Source organism: Squalius cephalus (genome assembly GCF_949319135.1).
Source record: "Squalius cephalus genome assembly, chromosome: 15".
NCBI classification, from domain to species: Eukaryota; Metazoa; Chordata; class Actinopteri; order Cypriniformes; family Leuciscidae; genus Squalius; species Squalius cephalus.
Window position 1 is genome coordinate 36,844,490 of NC_137136.1, and position 25,393 is coordinate 36,869,882.

Sequence of the window (25,393 nt, forward strand, 5' to 3'; positions counted from 1 at the left end):
GCAGCCTCGGGCCAAGGCCAGTGCTGGTAGAGGGGGGCCGAAAGCAGATAAGATTGGGGTTGTTTGGTCTTGGGACGAGTAGCCGCATTCCAATTTACACAGCTCCTGGTCCATCTTGGTCTCCGAAACGATCCATTTGCCTTTGCAAAGCTGTGAGCTTCTCCATGATGTTATCCATATTGTGGTTCATAGTCACAGTCTGAGTGCTGACAGCTCTGCCCACTGCTTCAATCATGACGGGCAGCCTTGTGGGGTTTTGGACAGCTGTCACCGTCTTCTTAATTCCTCGATAAACCAGGGCAATGCCTAATCCAAACAGCAGAAAACCTGTTATCATGGTTCCGAACAGGTAGATATCTTCAATGTCCTCCACGGAAAGAGCCGCCAGACACATGACCCGCCACCTCTCCCACGCGTCCATCGTGTAGCCAGCTGCGGACGTCCCGGCAGGGCAGTCAGGTTCCCCCGAACCCAAGCTTCTCGTCGAGAAGATGGTGTCAATTGCGTTGAGAGACCAGTTGATCAAATCCATAATTTCTTAGTTTGGAGAGCAGTGCGGAGAGAGTCTCTCAAAGTACAAGACAGTAGACTAGACGAGACGAGAGGAGCAAAGCAGGGGAGATAAGGGAGAGGAGGGTAAGAAAATGCGACCGCCTTCGTTGAGAGCCAAAGAGAGAATTTTCCTATTTGTAGTGGAGATGAGTGGTACCCGGTGGGGTCTTCTGCTGTTGTAGCCCATCCGCCTCAAGGTTGTGCGTGTTGTGGCTTCACAAATGCTTTGCTGCATACCTCGGTTGTAACGAGTGGTTATTTCAGTCAAAGTTGCTCTTCTATCAGCTTGAATCAGTCGGCCCATTCTCCTCTGACCTCTAGGATCAACAAGGCATTTTCGCCCACAGGACTGCCGCATACTGGATGTTTTTCCCTTTTCACACCATTCTTTGTAAACCCTAGAAATGGTTGTGCGTGAAAATCCCAGTAACTGAGCAGATTGTGAAATACTCAGACCGGCCCGTCTGGCACCAACAACCATGCCACGCTCAAAATTGCTTAAATCACCTTTCTTTCCCATTCTGACATTCAGTTTGGAGTTCAGGAGATTGTCTTGACCAGGACCACACCGCTAAATGCATTGAAGCAACTGCCATGTGATTGGTTGATTAGATAATTGCATTAATGAGAAATTGAGCAGGTGTTCCTAATAATCCTTTAGGTGAGTGTATAAAGTACAGTATGAGTAAAAGTAGGACTGGTGGTAGGTGTCTTTGTGCGTCACGTAAAGCAGGACTTACCGAGGGACAGCTGGTAATAGGAACACAAATCTTGGGCTGACACTCAATGTTCCCCTTAACACATGTGCACAGAGAACAGTTCACCGACGACCATCTGTCCCCGTCCTGAGAGACAAACACACACTCATTCTCTTGATATATGCAGGCTTTCTCAACCAGTTCATCAGATTGTCCACACACATCCCAGACAGCAACATAGTGTCGGCCCAGATCCGGCCCACATCTGGGACATGTGGATTCAGTGCGTACCGGATGTGGGCCGGATCTGGGCCGACACTATAAGGGCTTTCGCACCAGAGGAACCTTTTCCTAGTTCCTAGAATTATTGGCGGAAGTTCACGGATTTTGACGCGTTCACACAGCAGGAACTAGGAACGATTTAGTTCTAGGAACTCCTTTTGGAGGAACTAATTTACTCCTACTTCAGAGTGGGCCTAAATCAGCGCTATAGGAACTATCCGTGACTTTACACACATGCTCTATAGTCACACATATTATAGAGTATGTGTAAACATTCTCTTGTTTGTAAAGTGTGTACACACGCATACTCTATAGCCTATATATTTACTCCACAAACTAACTCTACCGACATGTAAAACAGTGATAGATGCTGGCGACACTGGACATCAACCACACGGCATACGCTAATACCTTTTCATTACTGTCTACTTTCTATGTATAACAGTTCTATCTAATACCGTATTAGACAGGACTGTTAGACAGATCGTAAACTAATGAACACGGAGAATGCGAGCTCTGGCGTTCTCAGCGCTAACAAAATAAAGGTCTGTCACTCCGTCAAAATAAAAGTCACAACAACAAGTTTTGCTTACGTCACTTCAGAGTTCCTACTGGCAGTGCGAATGCTACCAGGAAAACGTTCCTAGGGGAACTATTAGTTCTCTGGAATCTAAGTTCCTAAAACTACCCGGTGCGAAAGCCTCTTATGTTTCTGTCTGTGATTAGTCCAAGCTCGTGGACGCCTCACCCTGTATATTTTGCTCTTCACCCTGCAGTACTTCACATCCTCCATCTGAAGGTGAGTCTGGCAGTCCTCACAGCAGGCGGAGCCCCGACAGGTGCCGGGCGGGGAGCATGTCCTCCTGCAGGCCACCGTAGAGTCCACACACGTGCAGACGGTGCAGGTGTCGTAGATGATGGAGGAGCCGTTCTCGTAGACCTCGCTGTGGAAGAGACAGCTGCCCGGAGACAGGTCGAACACCTTCCTCTGGCCTGCAGGAGACATACATCAGCTGCACTTAAACAGAGACCATGCAGACAGAGACCAACATAGTGTCGGCCCAGATCCGGCCCACATCTGGATTCCATGCGCACCAGATCTGGGCCGACACTATGTTGCTGTCTGGGATTACATCCACACAACAGTTTGAACGGATGTAGAATTTTTTTGAGGGACGTAATTGTTGATGGTTGCGCTGTGTCAGGATTCGGGATACTTGTTATAAAAGTAAAATCTCGATTCCTCTTATCGACTCCTTCATTTCAATATGACTTTAAACCATGCACTGTTTTCTGTGTTCATGTGTATCAGTATACTGGATCTGTGCAGCTCTTAAAGTGACAGCAGCCTAATATTCCTGCTGTCTCTATGACACTAATATTCTGCTCTATAATAACACTAATATTCTGCTCTATAATAACACTAATATTCTGCTCTATAATAACACTAATATTCCTGCTCTATAATAACACTAATATTCCTGCTCTATAATAACACTAATATCTGCTCTATAATAACACTAATATTCTGCTCTATAATAACACTAATATTCTGCTCTATAATAACACTAATATTCCTGCTCTATAATAACACTAATATCTGCTCTATAATAACACTAATATTCCTGCTCTATAATAACACTAATATTCCTGCTCTATAATAACACTAATATCTGCTCTATAATAACACTAATATTCTGCTCTATAATAACACTAATATTCTGCTCTATAATAACACTAATATTCCCGCTCTATAATAACACTAATATCTGCTCTATAATAACACTAATATTCCTGCTCTATAATAACACTAATATTCCTGCTCTATAATAACACTAATATCTGCTCTATAATAACACTAATATTCTGCTCTATAATAACACTAATATCTGCTCTATAATAACACTAATATTCTGCTCTATAATAACACTAATATCTGCTCTATAATAACACTAATATTCTGCTCTATAATAACACTAATATTCTGCTCTATAATAACACTAATATTCTGCTCTATAATAACACTAATATTCCTGCTCTATAATAACACTAATATTCTGCTCTATAATAACACTAATCAAACAACAAAAGACAAAGAGAAAATTCACTCGTTCTTCACTGAATAACTTTTGTAACTATATTTGCAATGTATATTTTATTTATAAAGTGCAGTGTTATTTTACATTTGATTCCAGTTTCTGAACCTAAATAAATCCACGTGTGGAATCCAGGTGTACCAGATGTGGGCCGGATCTGGGCCGACACTATGCTGCTGTCTGGGATGCATCATACTGATGAATGACTAAATATCTGATATGATGTTTCATTTAATATTTGGATGGTTTGTTGCATGTGCAGTGGGGGGGAAATATCTAGTATAGAGGGTGTGTGTGATATCTGTCATTGAGGACGGCGTGAGTTAGTGTGTACTGAGGTTCTGGAAGTGTGTGGATGTTGAGAAACTCACCACGGCATCTGGGACAGCAGTGACCCGCCGGTGTGTGTGTGAGATGAGGCGGACAGGACAGGACAGGACACACCACCTTCTGACACATGCTGTGACCTCCCTGAAACACACACACACACACACACACACACACACACACACACACACACACTTCACTGAACTACAGCTGCTAATGTCAGAGAGAGAGAGCAACAGATGCTTATATTCAACATGGAATTACATTTACTATTATTATTATTATCATTTTGAAAGTTGAGAAGGGCTACTATTGTTTGGCCAGTGTAAAGAGTGCTTTGTTGTGACTGATCTGAGAACAGTGTTTAGCAGATAAACTCACAGTGCAGATGCATTTAATACAGGGATTCCCTTCAGGATGAAATTCTTCGTCTTCTTTATATAAATTCCCCTCGAAAATACATCCTGTGAAGATATAAAATATCAACAAGCACTGTGATGAGAATCTGGCTGATTAGCAGAGATATTCAACACACTTCTAGACAAAAAAGCCTTGTGGATATTTTTATCATGTGACATTACTGAGGAAATGTTGTGCATATTAATATCTAGAATGCTGTTTATAACATTCAGATTAAATAGTCTTGTTTTTAAATTGTTTAGGTTTCCCTTTCTCTTTTCTGAAAAATGCACTGCATGTGAAAACACACACACACACACACACAGACACACACACACACACACACACAGACACACACACACACACACACACAGATACACAGACACACACACACACACACACACAGACACACACACAGACACACACACAGACACACACACACACACACACACACAGACACAGACACACAGACACACACACACACACAGATACACAGACACACACACACACACACACACACACACACAGACAGACACACACACACACAGACACACACACACATACACACACACACACACACACTGACCCGGGCAGGTAGGGCAGCATCTCTTCGGGTGTATTCTGGGGTTTTTACAGTGAATGACGCACCTCATCTCTGCTTCAGTGACGACTCCTTCCTGTACAAACAACAACTACAACTTAAATGTGCGAGTAGAGATTGAAGAGGATGTGTATGTTTGTAGCTGGTTTGTTTCTTGTTACAGTGACTTAAATATGAGAAAGCACATATTGTGTGTGCGGTGAGCTAGGAGGTTCATCTACATGTTATTTCTTCTCATTTCAGTCTAGTTGTTTAAAGCAGTCAGTCTGCTGTATTACTCCAGATATACTTCTGTCCGGTCCTGCTGATCGGCTTCTGTTTATTCTAGTTCTGGACTACAGTATATCAGTGTTGAATGATTGATCAACGCACCTGACAGCTGTATGTGACGCAGGGTTTGACAGGACTGATCCAGTGATGGGAACTGTTGTAGGACGTCCCGTTCAGCTGACAGCCTGAGGGAGACAGAGAGAGAGAGCACAGAATCACTAAAAGCACATTTTGCCCTCCAGAATAAACTCCAATGTTACTCGACCCTCAATAGAACCACTAAATTGGCCAGTTATCTATTTATTAAACATTTATAAGACATAGACAAACATGGACAGAGAGAGAGCAGAGGATCTGTAGACACTGTGATCTACAGCACATCGAGGATGAGTGTGTGTGTGTGTGTGTGTGTGTGTGTGTGTGTGTGTGTGTGTGTGTGTGAGTGTGTGTGGACAGAGAGAGAGCAGAGGATCTGTAGACACTGTGATCTACAGCACATCGAGGATGAGTGTGTGTGTGTGTGTGTGTGTGTGTGTGTGTCTGTGTGTGTGTGTGAGTGTGTGTGGACAGAGAGAGAGCAGAGGATCTGTAGACACTGTGACCTACAGCACATCAAGGATGTGTGTGTGTGTGTGTGTGTGTGTGTGTGTGTGTGTGTGTGTGTGTGTCTGTGGACAGAGAGAGAGCAGAGGATCTGTAGACACTGTGACTTACAGCACATCGAGGATGTGTGTGTGTGTGTGTGTGTGTGTGTGTGTGTGTGTGTGTGTGTGTGTGTGAGTGAGAGTGAGAGTGTGTGTGTGTGAATGTGTGTGGACAGAGAGAGAGCAGAGGATCTGTAGACACTGTGACCTACAGCACATCGAGGATGAGGAACACTTTCTGCTCTTCTGCTCCAGATACTCCAGTATAAGAGAAACCTTTCTGCCCAGATTTGACATCTTGATTCCATCATTCTTTGAACTGAGTGACACTGAGAAAATGTCCTTCTTACTGGGAGAAGATGATAGTACAGCTGCACTAGCGGCTAAATATGTGTTAGCTATTCACAACGCCAGAGTCAGCTAGAGAGACCCACTGTATATATTCATTTATGAAGATAGATTATGTCTATTTATCTATCTGGCGCAATATGGCTGCCGTCGCATCATCCAAGTGGATGCTGCACATTGGTGGTGGTTGAGGAGATTCCCCCATCTATGTAAAGCGCTTTGAGGTCTCAGAAAAAGCGCTATATAAATGTAACGAATTATTATTATTATCTATTTGTAAATGCTACTGTACATATGACATGATCTATACATTTGTTTTATTATTTACATTCATTGTTATTATTATATATATGTTGATGCTTTGGCAACATTGTGTTACACAGTTATGCTAATAAAGCTCATTTGAAATTGAAATTGAAATTGACACTGAGAGACAGAAACACTGAGAGACACTGAGAGACAGAGACACTGAGAGACAGAAACACTGAGAGACAGAAACACTGAGAGACACTGAGAGACACTGAGAGACAGAGACACTGAGAGACACTGAGAGACAGAAACACTGAGAGACACTGAGAGACAGAGACACTGAGAGACAGAGACACTGAGAGACAGAGACACTGAGAGACAGAGACACTGAGAGACAGAGACACTGAGAGACACTGAGAGACAGAAACACTGAGAGACACTGAGAGACAGAGACACTGAGAGACAGAGACACTGAGAGACACTGAGAGACACTGAGAGACAGAGACACTGAGAGACACTGAGAGACAGAAACACTGAGAGACACTGAGAGACAGAGACACTGAGAGACAGAGACACTGAGAGACACTGAGAGACAGAGACACTGAGAGACACTGAGAGACAGAGACACTGAGAGACAGAGACACTGAGAAACACTGAGAGACAGAGACACTGAGAGACAGAAACACTGAGAGACACTGAGAGACAGAGACACTGAGAGACAGAAACACTGAGAGACACTGAGAGACAGAGACACTGAGAGACAGAGACACTGAGAGACAGAGACACTGAGAAACACTGAGAGACAGAGACACTGAGAGACAGAAACACTGAGAGACACTGAGAGACACTGAGAGACAGAGACACTGAGAGACACTGAGAGACAGAGACACTGAGAGACACTGAGAGACAGAGACACTGAGAGACACTGAGAGACAGAAACACTGAGAGACACTGAGAGACAGAGACACTGAGAGACAGAGACACTGAGAGACAGAGACACTGAGAGACACTGAGAGACAGAGACACTGAGAGACACTGACAGACACTGAGAGACAGAAACACTGAGAGACACTGAGAGACAGAGACACTGAGAGACACTGAGAGACAGAGACACTGAGAGACACTGAGAGACAGAAACACTGAGAGACACTGAGAGACAGAGACACTGAGAGACAGAGACACTGAGAGACACTGAGAGACAGAGACACTGAGAGACAGAGACACTGAGAGACACTGACAGACACTGAGAGACAGAAACACTGAGAGACAGAGACACTGAGAGACAGAGACACTGAGAGACAGAGACACTGAGAGACACTGAGAGACAGAGACACTGAGAGACACTGAGAGACAGAAACACTGAGAGACACTGAGAGACAGAGACACTGAGAGACAGAGACACTGAGAGACAGAGACACTGAGAGACACTGAGAGACAGAGACACTGAGAGACACTGACAGACACTGAGAGACAGAAACACTGAGAGACACTGAGAGACAGAGACACTGAGAGACACTGAGAGACAGAGACACTGAGAGACACTGAGAGACACTGAGAGACAGAAACACTGAGAGACACTGAGAGACAGAGACACAGAGACAGAGACACTGAGAGACACTGAGAGACAGAGACACTGAGAGACAGAGACACTGAGAGACACTGAGAGACAGAGACACTGAGAGACACTGACAGACACTGAGAGACAGAAACACTGAGAGACAGAGACACTGAGAGACAGAGACACTGAGAGACAGAGACACTGAGAGACACTGAGAGACAGAGACACTGAGAGACACTGAGAGACACTGAGAGACAGAGACACTGAGAGACAGAGACACTGAGAGACACTGAGAGACACTGAGAGACAGAGACACTGAGAGACAGAGACACTGAGAGACAGAGACACTGAGAGACAGAGACACTGAGAGACACTGAGAGACACTGAGAGACAGAAACACTGAGAGACAGAAACACTGAGAGACACTGAGAGACAGAGACACTGAGAGACACTGAGAGACAGAGACACTGAGAGACACTGAGAGACACTGAGAGACAGAGACACTGAGAGACACAGAGACAGAGACACTGAGAGACACTGAGAGACAGAAACACTGAGAGACACTGAGAGACAGAGACACTGAGAGACACTGAGAGACAGAGACACTGAGAGACACTGAGAGACAGAGACACTGAGAGACAGAGACACTGAGAGACACTGAGAGACAGAAACACTGAGAGACACTGAGAGACAGAGACACTGAGAGACAGAAACACTGAGAGACAGAAACACTGAGAGACAGAGACACTGAGAGACACTGAGAGACACTGAGAGACAGAAACACTGAGAGACACTGAGAGACAGAGACACTGAGAGACAGAAACACTGAGAGACACTGAGAGACACTGAGAGACAGAGACACTGAGAGACACTGAGAGACAGAAACACTGAGAGACACTGAGAGACAGAAACACTGAGAGACAGAGACACTGAGAGACAGAGACACTGAGAGACAGAGACACTGAGAGACACTGAGAGACAGAAACACTGAGAGACACTGAGAGACAGAGACACTGAGAGACACTGAGAGACAGAAACACTGAGAGACAGAAACACTGAGAGACACTGAGAGACAGAGACACTGAGAGACAGAGACACTGAGAGACAGAGACACTGAGAGACAGAAACACTGAGAGACACTGAGAGACAGAGACACTGAGAGACACAGAGACAGAGACACTGAGAGACACTGAGAGACAGAAACACTGAGAGACACTGAGAGACAGAGACACTGAGAGACACTGAGAGACAGAGACACTGAGAGACACTGAGAGACAGAGACACTGAGAGACACAGAGACAGAGACACTGAGAGACACTGAGAGACAGAAACACTGAGAGACACTGAGAGACAGAGACACTGAGAGACACTGAGAGACAGAGACACTGAGAGACACTGAGAGACAGAGACACTGAGAGACAGAGACACTGAGAGACAGAGACACTGAGAGACACTGAGAGACAGAAACACTGAGAGACACTGAGAGACAGAGACACTGAGAGACAGAAACACTGAGAGACAGAAACACTGAGAGACAGAGACACTGAGAGACACTGAGAGACACTGAGAGACAGAAACACTGAGAGACACTGAGAGACAGAGACACTGAGAGACAGAAACACTGAGAGACACTGAGAGACACTGAGAGACAGAGACACTGAGAGACACTGAGAGACAGAAACACTGAGAGACACTGAGAGACAGAAACACTGAGAGACAGAGACACTGAGAGACAGAGACACTGAGAGACAGAAACACTGAGAGACACTGAGAGACAGAGACACTGAGAGACACTGAGAGACAGAGACACTGAGAGACAGAGACACTGAGAGACAGAAACACTGAGAGACAGAAACACTGAGAGACACTGAGAGACAGAGACACTGAGAGACAGAGACACTGAGAGACAGAGACACTGAGAGACAGAAACACTGAGAGACACTGAGAGACAGAGACACTGAGAGACACTGAGAGACACTGAGAGACAGAGACACTGAGAGACACTGAGAGACACTGAGAGACAGAGACACTGAGAGACAGAAACACTGAGAGACAGAAACACTGAGAGACACTGAGAGACACTGAGAGACACTGAGAGACAGAAACACTGAGAGACACTGAGAGACAGAAACACTGAGAGACACTGAGAGACAGAGACACTGAGAGACAGAGACACTGAGAGACACTGAGAGACAGTGAGAGACAGAGACACTGAGAGACAGAAACACTGAGAGACAGAGACACTGAGAGACACTGAGAGACAGAGACACTGAGAGACAGAAACACTGAGAGACACTGAGAGACACTGAGAGACAGAGACACTGAGAGACACTGAGAGACACTGAGAGACAGAGACACTGAGAGACACTGAGAGACAGAGACACTGAGAGACACTGAGAGACAGAGACACTGAGAGACACTGAGAGACAGAAACACTGAGAGACAGAGACACTGAGAGACACTGAGAGACAGAGACACTGAGAGACAGAAACACTGAGAGACACTGAGAGACAGAAACACTGAGAGACACTGAGAGACAGAGACACTGAGAGACAGAAACACTGAGAGACACTGAGAGACAGAAACACTGAGAGACACTGAGAGACAGAAACACTGAGAGACACTGAGAGACAGAAACACTGAGAGACAGAGACACTGAGAGACACTGAGAGACAGAAACACTGAGAGACACTGAGAGACAGAGACACTGAGAGACAGAGACACTGAGAGACACTGAGAGACAGAGACACTGAGAGACACTGAGAGACAGAAACACTGAGAGACAGAGACACTGAGAGACAGAGACACTGAGAGACAGAAACACTGAGAGACACTGAGAGACAGAGACACTGAGAGACACTGAGAGACAGAAACACTGAGAGACACTGAGAGACAGAGACACTGAGAGACAGAGACACTGAGAGACACTGAGAGACAGAGACACTGAGAGACAGAAACACTGAGAGACAGAGACACTGAGAGACAGAAACACTGAGAGACACTGAGAGACAGAGACACTGAGAGACAGAGACACTGAGAGACACTGAGAGACAGTGAGAGACAGAGACACTGAGAGACAGAAACACTGAGAGACAGAGACACTGAGAGACACTGAGAGACAGAGACACTGAGAGACAGAAACACTGAGAGACACTGAGAGACAGAGACACTGAGAGACACTGAGAGACAGAGACACTGAGAGACACTGAGAGACAGAGACACTGAGAGACAGAAACACTGAGAGACAGAGACACTGAGAGACACTGAGAGACAGAGACACTGAGAGACAGAGACACTGAGAGACACTGAGAGACAGAGACACTGAGAGACAGAGACACTGAGAGACACTGAGAGACAGAAACACTGAGAGACACTGAGAGACAGAGACACTGAGAGACACTGAGAGACACTGAGAGACAGAGACACTGAGAGACAGAGACACTGAGAGACACTGAGAGACAGAAACACTGAGAGACACTGAGAGACACTGAGAGACAGAGACACTGAGAGACACTGAGAGACAGAGACACTGAGAGACACTGAGAGACACTGAGAGACAGAGACACTGAGAGACACTGAGAGACACTGAGAGACACTGAGAGACACTGAGAGACAGAGACACTGAGAGACACTGAGAGACAGAGACACTGAGAGACAGAAACACTGAGAGACACTGAGAGACACTGAGAGACAGAAACACTGAGAGACACTGAGAGACAGAGACACTGAGAGACACTGAGAGACAGAGACACTGAGAGACAGAAACACTGAGAGACACTGAGAGACACTGAGAGACACTGAGAGACACTGAGAGACACTGAGAGACACTGAGAGACAGAAACACTGAGAGACACTGAGAGACACTGAGAGACAGAGACACTGAGAGACACTGAGAGACAGAGACACTGAGAGACAGAAACACTGAGAGACACTGAGAGACACTGAGAGACAGAAACACTGAGAGACACTGAGAGACAGAGACACTGAGAGACACTGAGAGACAGAGACACTGAGAGACACTGAGAGACAGAGACACTGAGAGACACTGAGAGACACTGAGAGACAGAGACACTGAGAGACACTGAGAGACAGAGACACTGAGAGACACTGAGAGACAGAAACACTGAGAGACAGAGACACTGAGAGACAGAGACACTGAGAGACAGAGACACTGAGAGACACTGAGAGACACTGAGAGACAGAGACACTGAGAGACACTGAGAGACACTGAGAGACAGAAACACTGAGAGACAGAGACACTGAGAGACAGAGACACTGAGAGACAGAAACACTGAGAGACACTGAGAGACAGAAACACTGAGAGACACTGAGAGACAGAGACACTGAGAGACACTGAGAGACAGAGACACTGAGAGACACTGAGAGACAGAAACACTGAGAGACACTGAGAGACAGAGACACTGAGAGACACTGAGAGACAGAGACACTGAGAGACACTGAGAGACAGAGACACTGAGAGACACTGAGAGACACTGAGAGACACTGAGAGACAGAGACACTGAGAGACAGAAACACTGAGAGACAGAGACACTGAGAGACAGATACACTGAGAGACACTGAGAGACAGAGACACTGAGAGACACTTAGAGACACTGAGAGACACTGAGAGACAGAGACACTGAGAGACACTGAGAGACACTGAGAGACAGAGACACTGAGAGACAGAAACACTGAGAGACAGAGACACTGAGAGACACTGAGAGACACTGAGAGACAGAAACACTGAGAGACAGAAACACTGAGAGACAGAGACACTGAGAGACACTGAGAGACACTGAGAGACAGAAACACTGAGAGACAGAGACACTGAGAGACACTGAGAGACAGAAACACTGAGAGACACTGAGAGACAGAGACACTGAGAGACAGAGACACTGAGAGACACTGAGAGACAGAGACACTGAGAGACACTGAGAGACAGAGACACTGAGAGACAGAGACACTGAGAGACAGCTACGCTCAGATAGTGAGCAGAACACCCACAACAGCACCAGTACAAGCCACATCAACAGAGCTAAGAGACATCCGTCAGATGCTCAACCTCATCTGCTCACACCTACTGTCATAGGTCAAAACTTATCACCAAAACTAAGACCCCATGGACAACAAAGCATTTATTATAGCATGTTGGAATATTCAAGGCCTGAGATCATCTACCTTTGGCCTCAAAAGCAGAAACCAAGATTTCAACTCAGAAATCAAAAATTCAGACATCATCATCCTGCAGGAGACATGGAGCAGAGGAGACGGACCCACCGGCTGCCCCAAAGGCTACAGAGAACTCATCATCCCATCCATTAAACTGCCTGGAGTGACACAAGGAAGAGACTCTGGAGGTATGCTTATTTGGTACAAATCAAATCTTGCCCATGCCATCAAAGTAGCTAAAACAGGACAATTCTACACATGGTTAGAAATTAATAAGACCGTCACCGCAACAGAGAAAAACATCTTCCTGTGTGCCACTTATATCCCTCCAGCAGAGTCTCCCTATTTTAATGAAGACAGTTTCTCCATTCTTGAAGTAGACATTAACTACTTCCAGTCACAGGGAAGTGTGCTGCTCTGTGGAGACCTGAATGCCAGAACAGGTGAAGAACTGGACACACTTAACTCTCAGGGGGACAAACACCTGCCTGGAGGAGACGTCCTCCCCACACCTATACACACACAGAGACACAATTATGATAAAACAACAAACAAAAGCGGAACACATCTTCTTCATCTGTGTCGCACACTAGGTCTGTTCCTAGTCAACGGCAGGCTTTGAGGAGATTCCTACGGTAGATACACCTACAGCTCATCCTTCGGAAACAGTACAGTAGACTATTTTCTGACTGACCTTAACCCAAACTCCCTCAGAGCGTTCACAGTCAGCCCACTAAACCCACTATCAGACCACAGTAAAATAACCCTCTACTTAAACAGAGCAATGCCCAACCAAGAAGCATCTAAACAAACCCAGCTCCGCTCACTTAGAAACATGTATAGATGGAAACAAAACAGTAAAGATACATATCTAAGTACAATTAAACAACCGAAAATTCAAGCCCTATTAGATCAATTCCTTGCCACTCCTTTCCCAGACAATAGTGAAGGTACAAACCTAGCAGTAGACAAGCTGAACAGAATATTTGAGGTATCAGCAACATTATCCAACTTGAAAACCACAAAAAGAAAACCAAAAAGACCACATGCCACTGAGAAATGGTTTGACAACGACTGTAAAAAACTTAGGAAAGAATTAAGAACCCTATCCAACCAGAAACACAGAGATGCTGACAATGAGAACATCCGTCATCTCTATCATGAAAAACTTAAACAATATAGGAATACTTTAAGAAAGAAAAAAGAACAAAACACAAAAAGTCAACTCAGGGAAATTGAAGAATCCTTAGAATCCGACCACTTCTGGAAACACTGGAAGACACTAAACAAAACTTACCATCAAGAACTAGCCATCCAGAATGGAGATGTTTGGATAAACCACTTCTCCAACCTCTTTAGTGATATAAACAAAAATCAGGAACAAAATGCCCTGTATGACAGACTACGGGTTTTAGAATCAACCATCAAAGACTACCAGAACCCCTTAGACTCTCCAATGACACTAGCTGAACTATTAGACCAGACACAAACCCTGAAACTGCAGAAAGCCTGTGGTGTCGACGGCATCCTAAATGAAATGATTAAATACACAGACCACAAATTCAAATTAGCCATTCTCAAGCTCTTCAATATCATCCTGAGTTTAGGTATATTCCCCAACATCTGGAACAAAGGTCTTATTACCCCAATCCATAAAAACGGAGACAGATTTGACCCTAATAATTACCGTGGTATATGTGTAAACAGCAACCTAGGCAAACTCTTCTGCCTCATCCTAAACGGCAGACTAGCCCGTCTCCTCAGAGACAGAAATCTCCTGAGCAAATGTCAAATTGGCTTCCAACCTAAATATCGCACATCAGACCATATATACACTCTCCATACCTTAATCGACAAGCAAATCAACCAAAACAAAAGTAAAATTTTCTCATGCTTTGTTGACTTCAAAAAAGCTTTTGACTCCATTTGGCATGAAGGGCTTTTCCTTCAATTAATCCAGTGCGGCATCGGAGGAAAAACATATGACATCATCAAATCAATGTACACAAACAATAAATTTGCAGTTAAAATTGGTAACAAACACACAGAATTCCTCCCTCAGAGCCGTGGAGTGAGACAGGGCTGCAGCTTAAGTCCCACGCTGTTCAATATCTACATCAACGAGCTAGCGAGAGCTCTGGGTCAGTCTGCAGCACCTGGCCTTACTCTACTGGACACTGAGGTCAAGTGCCTTCTGTTTGCTGATGATCTGGTGCTGCTGTCTCCCACTAGAGAGGGTCTACAGTAGCATCTAGACCTCCTGCACAGCTTCTGTCAGTCATGGGCCCTGGCAGTTAACCCCAAAAAGACAAAAATAATGATTTTCCGAAAAAGACCCAGCCGCCAAGACCAACATCATAGTTTTACGTTGGACAACATGCTCCTCGAACACACGCAGGACTACACTTACCTTGGCATAAATATTAGCAACACAGGAAATTTAAAAAAAGCTGTTAACGACTTGAGAGACAAGGCACGGAGAGCCTTTTACGCTATTAAGAGAAATATCCAAATTGACATCCCAATCAGAATCTGGCTAAAAATAATCAAGACAGTAATCGAGCCCATCGCGCTGTACGGGTGTGAAGTCTGGGGTCCACTCACAGACCAAGAGTTCACCAAATGGGACAAACACCCAATAGAGACTCTGCAGACCGAGCTGTGCAAAATCTTGCTTCGAGTTCAGCGCAAAACCCCAAACAATGCCTGTAGAGCAGAATTAGGATTATACCCCCTTGTGATAACCATTCAAAAAAGAGCCATTAAATTCCATGCCCACTTAAAAAATAGCGATGATCAGACCCTCCATCACAAAGCCCTGACCCACCAAGAGCTGAAGCCAGAGAGAAACGCCCTCGGCCGACTGGTCTTAGAGCTGATGTCACAAACTGACAATAAAAACATAGCCAGACCAAACCAAATCATTAAAACACAAAAAGAAAAATACCTCAAACATTGGACAGACGCAACAGACAAACAGAGTAAACTGGAATGCTATTTGGCCCTAAACAGAAGATATGAATTGGCAGGATACCTGAGTGAAGTGAGCGACCCCAAACTGAGGAAAGTCTTGAGCATGTACAGACTCAGTGACCACAGTCTGAGCATAGAGACGGGCAGACACAGACACACACACACACACACACAGTCTGAGCATAGAGACGGGCAGACACACACACACACACACACACACACACACACACACAGTCTGAGCATAGAGACGGGCAGACACAGGCAGAGCTGGCTGCCGAGGGAAGAGCGACTGTGCCCTCACTGCTCAGAGAATCAAGTGGAAACAGAGCTACACTTCTTGACTTCCTGCCCCAATTATACAAACATTAGAGACACTTTCTATCCCCTTTTCACAACCCACCAGAAAGACTTCCATCAGAAATCAGACATGGACAAACTCCCACTCCTGCTTGGAGAAAGCCCAGCGAGCTCAGCCCTGGCTGCCCGGTGAGGTCCTGTCACGACCAAAGAGCCTCCAGCAGGACAGAGCTAACAACTGTATAAATATTACAAGATTAGACATTTTAGTGCTATGTTTGTTTACATGTAATTTCTATTTTCTTTTTGTTAATATTTATTTATTTACTTTTATTGTATTATTTATTGTTATGAATGCTTTGGCAATGTAAAGATTTCTTTCACCATGCCAATAAAGCTATTTGAATCTTGAATCTTGAATCTTGACACTGAGAGACACTGAGAGACACTGAGAGACAGAAACACTGAGAGACAGAAACACTGAGACAGAAACACTGAGAGACAGAGACACTGAGAGACAGAGACACTGAGAGACAGAGACACTGAGAGACACTGAGAGACACTGAGAGACACTGAGAGACAGAGACACTGAGAGACACTGAGAGACAGAGACACTGAGAGACACTGAGAGACAGAAACACTGAGAGACACTGAGAGACAGAGACACTGAGAGACAGAGACACTGAGAGACAGAAACACTGAGAGACAGAGACACTGAGAGACAGAGACACTGAGAGACAGAGACACTGAGAGACACTGAGAGACACTGAGAGACACTGAGAGACACTGAGAGACAGAGACACTGAGAGACACTGAGAGACAGAGACACTGAGAGACAGAGACACTGAGAGACAGAGACACTGAGAGACACTGAGAGACAGAGACACTGAGAGACAGAGACACTGAGAGACAGAGACACTGAGAGACAGAGACACTGAGAGACACTGAGAGACAGAGACACTGAGAGACAGAGACACTGAGAGACAGAGACACTGAGAGACAGAGACACTGAGAGACAGAGACACATCTCAAATGGGAAAGAGCTGTGAGATCGACTGTACAACTAGATTTGACAAGAAATCTGAGGTATATTTCCACACACTGCCGAAAGCTACAGAACAGAGAAACAAATGAATCGCTGCGATTCACAGAAACATCTGGATCCAGGCAGAGAACGGTGGATTCACAGTTATCATATTGTATTGTTATATATTGTATTGACAACTCATCAATTAAATATTTATCATCATATTCTGCATAATTGTATGTTTTTAAATAAACACTGACCAAAACTACACAGGTTTTAAGGCTGGATGATATGATGATATATACAGTGAGGAAAATAAGTATTTGAACACCCTGCTATTTTGCAAGTTCTCCCACTTGGAAATCATGGAGGGGTCTGAAATTGTCATCGTAGGTGCATGTCCACTGTGAGAGACATATTGTGATTTCTGGATTTTTTTTTAGATTATAGAACTACAGGAAACGTTTGACCTCTGTAATTGCAAACAAAGGCTACTGTACCAAATATTAACACTGATTTTCTCAGGTGTTCAAATACTTATTTGCAGCTGTATAGTAGCCTTTGTTTGCAATTACAGAGGTCAAACGTTTCCTGTAGTTTTTCACCAGGTTTGCACACACTGCAGGAGGGATGTTGGCCCACTCCTCCACACAGATCTTCTCTAGATCAGTCAGGTTTCTGGGCTGTCGCTGAGAAACACGGAGTTTGAGCTCCCTCCAAAGATTCTCTATTGGGTTTAGGTCTGGAGACTGGCTAGGCCACGCCAGAACCTTGATATGCTTCTTACAGAGCCACTCCTTGGTTATCCTGGCTGTGTGCTTCGGGTCATTGTCATGTTGGAAGACCCAGCCTCGACCCATCTTCAATGCTCTAACTGAGGGAAGGAGGTTGTTCCCCAAAATCTCGCAATACATGGCCCCGGTCATCCTCTCCTTAATACAGTGCAGTCGCCCTGTCCCATGTGCAGAAAAACACCCCCAAAGCATGATGCTACCACCCCCATGCTTCACAGTAGGGATGGTGTTCTTGGGATGGTACTCATCATTCTTCTTCCTCCAAACACGTTTAGTGGAATTATGACCAAAAAGTTCTATTTTGGTCTCATCTGACCACATGACTTTCTCCCATGACTCCTCTGGATCATCCAAATGGTCATTGGCAAACTTAAGACGGGCCTTGACATGTGCTGGTTTAAGCAGGGGAACCTTCCGTGCCATGCATGATTTCAAACCATGACGTCTTAGTGTATTACCAACAGTAACCTTGGAAACGGTGGTCCCAGCTCTTTTCAGGTCATTGACCAGCTCCTCCCGTGTAGTTCTGGGCTGATTTCTCACCTTTCTTAGGATCATTGAGACCCCACGAGGTGAGATCTTGCATGGAGCCCCAGTCCGAGGGAGATTGACAGTCATGTTTAGCTTCTTCCATTTTCTAATGATTGCTCCAACAGTGGACCTTTTTTCACCAAGCTGCTTGGCAATTTCCCCGTAGCCCTTTCCAGCCTTGTGGAGGTGTACAATTTTGTCTCTAGTGTCTTTGGACAGCTCTTTGGTCTTGGCCATGTTAGTAGTTGGATTCTTACTGATTGTATGGGGTGGACAGGTGTCTTTATGCAGCTAACGACCTCAAACAGGTGCATCTAATTTAGGATAATAAATGGAGTGGAGGTGGACATTTTAAAGGCAGACTAACAGGTCTTGGAGGGTCAGAATTCTAGCTGATAGACAGGTGTTCAAATACTTATTTGCAGCTGTATCATACAAATAAATAGTTAAAAAATCATACATTGTGATTTCTGGATTTTTTTTTTTTTTTAGATTATGTCTCTCACAGTGGACATGCACCTACGATGACAATTTCAGACCCCTCCATGATTTCCAAGTGGGAGAACTTGCAAAATAGCAGGGTGTTCAAATACTTATTTTCCTCACTGTATAACACTGATATAAGTGATCATCCGGATGTAGACCTATATTGTATTTATATAAAGCGTTCACAGGCAAATTTGCTTCATGTATTTCCCGGCGTGGAAATCAGGCTCATATAACTGTCAGGAAACACGACTCCTGCTGCATGTCAGTATCCATGATCACCGGATCTTTGGTGAGTTGTAAGGAACACTATATCGAGTCCAAGCTTTAGTTTAAACTGATAATCGTGTGTTTTACTGGCGTTTTCTCAGTTTCTCCTATTAAATCCAGTCACTCAGCAGCTCTTCTGCCACTCAGTCCGGCTGAGCGAGTGTGTTCCCGCGGGAAAGAGACTCAGTGCATAACCTCTATTCCGCACAGACAACATCAAGTCCCAGCAGCTCAAATAAAACATCCAGGACAGAAGAGAGAAGAGTCCTCAGCTGTACTGGCGTCTGTCGGCCACACGGAGGCAGTGATGCTGAACTCACGAGTTAAACAGCAACACTACAGGCAGACCAAACATCATTCACACACCTGAGACCATCTCTGATGTGTTCCACTACTGTGATCAGGACACTATAGTTCATTAATGTAAGTGAGGAGAGCAGAATAAAGTAAACTGTGACATATTATACCCAAATATTCTTCATTCAGCGACTACCAGTGACATTAATTTAAAAATTGGGACTAAAAATGGTTGGGACACTTTGAGCTGATCATGTTTTGCTGAAGTGTGTTTTCTTTAATTGCTAATGCTCTTTTTACACACAGACTGAACAAAATGAAGCATTGCTTGGTGATTGGTTGAGCTAAACTGGTATTATCTAATTGTGTAGTTAAATTTAACAGCTGACAGATATTCAACATAATTCATGTGTGAGACAGTCTAACAGAAGATGGACAAAACCAGTCAAATATCAACTGAGTTCTGCTCATATTTTATTACCATTCTCTAAACTATAGTGAATAAACTGTGATAATGTGAGAATGTTGAAGGTGTCTGAGTAAATGTGTGTTTGACTGTGTGCAGAAGTGCAGGGCTCAAGTCTGTCAGCCCAGATGCCATAAATAATAATAAGATATTCATCATATTTCAGACCTTTGCATCGTTCACAGCAGGCTCCCGTCTGCTTGACCACCAGCGCACAGTCTTCATCCAGCGCCGGACACTTCTCCTGCTTACAGTCCGCCTTCTGATTCTGCCCACACAGAGAACAATCCCTTATCAGTCACAGCCGGACGCAATCATCACAGTATAGCAAACACAAGCCGGACACTGAGGACGGGACGTGACAGATCAGCTTAACTCAATCACTTCATGACAAACGCAGGAACATGAAGAGCATCATCATCATCTTTCCGAGATAACACTTCCGGGATTCATCAGCAGAATCAATACATTCATCAAGCCGTCGTATCAGTTCTCACTCTCTAACCCTGAGAAAGACTCTCAGATCCTCCTCTTCATACACAAGAACACACACTCACTGCCTATATATGTGTGTGTGAGCATCTACATGTGGAGTTCTGTGATCAGGACGTGGATAAATCTGCTTAAGTTATTCCACTTCATCACTCATGTGATTATTAACACTGGACACAGTTATGCATAACACATCTACAGTTATCACTTATTTCAACTTAAAAACTCAAGCTCAGCTGCTGTCCTTTCAACCTTTCATATTAAAGTAACTTAAAAAATGTAGTTGAATCTTGTTTAACGTATAGAAAGAGGCTAAAGTAGCTTCAAGTAATGTAGTGTCACAACTCTTTTACAGCGTACAAAAGCAGCGCTGAGAATTTAAGCACATATAAATTCAGATTACTTTATTTTCCGGTGTCCTTGATACAGCTACAGTGTGATATACAGTTAAAGCAAGACACCACAGGCCCAGACACTGGCTTCGTGCATCTGTCAGTGTTGAGATTTTGGGCTTTTTGTCTTTTCATAAAGTGTTTTTTCTGACAGGCGAAAAGAAAACATCCAGGATACGTGGTTTTTTTTCTGTCTGTTGACAATATTTTCTGATTTATGGAGAGATAAACCCTTGACTCTGGTTTAGGGTCAGTTGCATGTGATTACACAGTTGGTTAATTAGCACATGACACGTGTGTAACAAGGACACGGTAAACCACAGTGTTACCGTACATTCCCCTTTAAACTATATGTAAATTATGAAGCCAGAACTACTTACAGTTTTACTATTATTATCATCATTATTGTCATTATTATATCGAAGACTGTTCTCATAAACAGAGTGATTACAGATGACTGAATATTGATTAATTCCACACATTAAATATGTGTATATTCTGTCAGAATCTTATTTGTTGTATAATACTTCTCGAACATCTGTCTCTTGTACTCTTCTGTTCTGTATAACCCTTGTGTTGACACAATGTACAAATTATTTTTATGATTTATCACAGCTTTTTTTCTTCTTCTTTTGCCAGAAGAGCTTAGGTTCACTAATGTTGTTCCGATAAACATAATATTTGAAGTTTCTGTTGATTAAAGGCAAATCTCTTTCACTGTATTACCCCGAAAGCTTAGTTTCATTGAGCTGTTACTTGCTTTTTTAAGTGACCAGCAGTAATCTCTGCGTGTATTTGCCTCAACAGAGCATTTGACAGATCAACAGCTATAGTTCTGAGTCTCCGGTGTGAAAGCATAAGAGATGTTCTGACCAGACACACGCAGGAGATGCAGGGGTTGTCCGTGATGTTGGGGATGTGTAAGACTTCTCCCTCGTTCTCACAGCTAGCCTCCGTTCCTGCAAGAACAACACAAGAGCCGTCCATTCAACACAACCAATCTCTAGATCTAGATATCACCATGAATTATCTTTATCTTCATCTTACAGTGTTTCTCTGTATTTAAGGGATTATTGAGGCATAGAAATAAAAAAGGTAAAGGTAACCTTGTATTAACTGGTTTAATTCAAGTCAAAAATATGATTTAATTTAGCTGAATTGATCTAAATAGCAACAGTACAGTGAATGCAGTTATCTGGTGTAGCTACTGCTGTATGATCATTAATAACTGAATAATGTCATATGTAAGAGCTAAATTACACCAATGCTACAATTTTCAAAATGTCATAATCATTTGTTATCAAACAAGTATTCATTACTTCAGTCAGCTCATTGTTTCTGACTTGTGTAAATGAATACATGTTTAGCTAACTGTGATTGGTATATCTACATTTCTGAAATACATAACTCAGACAGTTTCCTCTGATATCAGATCACTGTAAGCTGTCATGTGGATTCATGTATTTTCTGTAAAGCTGCTTTGAAATGATGTGTGTTGTGAAAAGAGCTATATAAATAAATGTGAATTGAATTGAATTAAATTATTTTCACTACCTTTAGGTTTTTTTTTTTAAACTAAACACTACTAACACTTCAGATTTAAAACTCAAAAGTCCTTACGTTTTACATTATGCAATTAATAAGTATACAGTAGTAAGCTCCACTCTAAAACATGCTGGGGTTTTTCAACCCACGTTTGCGTTAAATATGGACAAACCCGACCGTTGGTTTAAACTAACCTGGGTTTAAACTGTTTAATATAACCCAACGGTCGGGTTTGTCCATATTTAACGCAAACATAGGTTGAAAAAACCCAGCCTTTTTTAGAGTGGAGCTACTTACTACTGTATACTTATTAATAATTGCATAATGTAGCTAATGTATGAGCTAAATTCTTTTCACCAACCTTTTAAAACTAAACACTACAAACACTCAAAATCAAATTCTGATTTAAAACTCAAAAACCATCAGATTTCCCATATAACTCTTAATGAAACTAATGTTGTGTCTAATATTTGATGTGTTCTGCTGATATTCCTCCGAGAGCTCGCTCGAGTGTGTGTGTGTGTGTGTGTGTGATTCTCACCGGTGATTAAAGGCGCAGTTGAATGAGGCGTTTGGAGAATGAAGAACCAGAGCAGCAGGTTGTGTGTTACTGGAGAAGACACACACAGCATCCTAAATCCGCTCCAGAGAGAAAACTCGAGAATAAAGAGAGAAAACACGAGGATAAAGAGAGAAAACACGCGGATAAAGAGAGTATCCAGAGCCTGTCGCTAAGATCCTGAGAGAGACAGACATGAGTGTCCTGAGGGACTCGATCCCGACGCGAAACCTCCACACACACACATCAGCTCGACATTATCAGCTCACACACTCCACAGAGAGCTCCAAACGCAGGTAAGATCCAGAGGTGTGTGTAGAGATGTCAGTGCCATGGTCCGAGTGGTCCGAGCTGTGCGTGTGTGTGTGTGTGTGTGTGTGCGGGTCCCCGCGGACGCGCTCCGCGGTTAAACACCAGTCCTCCGGCGCGCGCACAGATTATCCGCCCTCGCTATTTAAACGCACGTGTGACACACACACACACACACACACACTCACAGAGCTCCTGATCGCGCAGATCAGTGTGTGTGTGTGTGTGTGTGTGTGTGTGTGTGTGTGTGTGTGTGTGAGGTGTAGTGAGATCCGCCCCTATCTCAGCTGGGCTCTCACACACACTCCTGACTTTCTCACCAAACAAGAATGTCAGCCTATCATAAAGACAGAGTCCGGAGAGGAACAAGCCTTTCGCATGTAATTCCTAATCGCAGAATAACAATGACTTCGTTCACCGACAATTACCCAGAGTAGGTGCTAATCGTCTACATCTACATGCGCATCAAAGAGCAGATTAATCTGCAGATGAGGCTTAAACACACACATGCAGGGAATGACATGTCCTGAGAAGCCCCAGCTCTCCGAGAAGGACTGTGTTCCTGTAATATTAGGCACTAGAGAGCGCCAGAGAGCATTCACCGGGATCTTACGGGTCTTGGAACAGAACTTTTGCCAAGCCCGAATAATTACAGCGGGTTTGACCAATCTTCTTATGTAGATCCACTTATAACAGTCACCTTTAATTGCTTTAATAATCAACAGTTGTAAGCAGTGTTGGGGAAAGTTACTTTTAAAAGTAATACATTACAATATTGCATTACTTCCAAAAAAAGTAACTAATTGCGTTACTTAGTAACTTTTTATTAAAAGTATTGCGGTACATTACTTTTGCGTTACTTTTTCTCACCTGGGCTGGGCTTGCTTGCTTGTTTTTTTTAATGTAAAATTACATATAAATAACAGGGAAATAACAACAAAAAGGTTCTATGTTTGGCTAATGTTAAGGCCCTTTCACACCAAAAGTGAAGTGAATAATCCTCAGGCTGAAGTGCATATTTACGCCTGTACTGTAGAGGGCGCCGCGCAAACTAACCTTTCAGCTGCTGCTGTTCTGGACCACAGAAGAAGAGAGTTCAACAGTCTTACTTTACCAATCAAAACAACACAATGAAATACAAATATGATGTTTATCTAAAGTCATTTTGGGTAATAAAGTGATATTAAATACATAAAGTATATCTGTGTAATTTAACACGTTTAATTATTGCAGGTTTTCGTAATATTCTGAGTTTGCTGAGGAATACTGAATCTGTTGTTGTGCCAGTGAGAGTAAATGCTCACATTCAAAACACAGTCACTTGAGTTTCTTATCTGAAAAAGAAACCCAGATATGTTGTTGTAAATGTACAGTTACTTTACTAGTTACTTGGGGAAAGTAATCTGATTAGGAACCTCTCAACACTTGTGATGCGTTACCCACAACTCTGTCCATTGCGATGGCAACATGAGTCCAAACTCAGTGAAATGATCATGTGCGAGTAAAGGCCTGTTCACACCAATGTCCAGTGCTAGAAACATGCATCGGCTCAACGTTCATCGGTTTAACGGATTATCATAATTATAAACACACTGGTTTATAATGCAAATAGTTTGACCATTTACTGCTCTTCGTAATTCTTCTGGTTATTTACCTATATCGCTAATGAACCGCAAGTCTCGCACATTCACTGAAAAATAAGGTGGATAAGCGCCACCTACTGTCAGAGCGTAAATCTACATTTTGCACTTAATTAAGAGAC

The 25,393-nt window shown here is 43.6% G+C and overlaps 1 protein-coding gene across 1 annotated transcript in view; it reads right to left on the bottom strand.

The window, feature by feature from the left end:
* The window catches only part of bmper (BMP binding endothelial regulator), a 39,979-nt gene extending 16,045 nt beyond the window's left edge, over positions 1–23,934 (bottom strand). The window contains exons 1-9 of the mRNA XM_079895089.1: positions 23,305–23,934; positions 22,092–22,177; positions 20,503–20,602; positions 5,328–5,410; positions 4,941–5,031; positions 4,337–4,419; positions 4,000–4,099; positions 2,281–2,525; positions 1,293–1,397 (exon numbers count right to left, since the gene is read on the bottom strand). Of these exons, the coding sequence (XP_079751215.1) occupies positions 1,293–1,397; positions 2,281–2,525; positions 4,000–4,099; positions 4,337–4,419; positions 4,941–5,031; positions 5,328–5,410; positions 20,503–20,602; positions 22,092–22,177; positions 23,305–23,395 (984 nt within the window). The 5' untranslated portion in view covers positions 23,396–23,934. The remainder of the gene's footprint in view (positions 1–1,292; positions 1,398–2,280; positions 2,526–3,999; positions 4,100–4,336; positions 4,420–4,940; positions 5,032–5,327; positions 5,411–20,502; positions 20,603–22,091; positions 22,178–23,304) is intronic.
* Between the last annotated feature and the right edge of the window lie 1,459 nt (positions 23,935–25,393).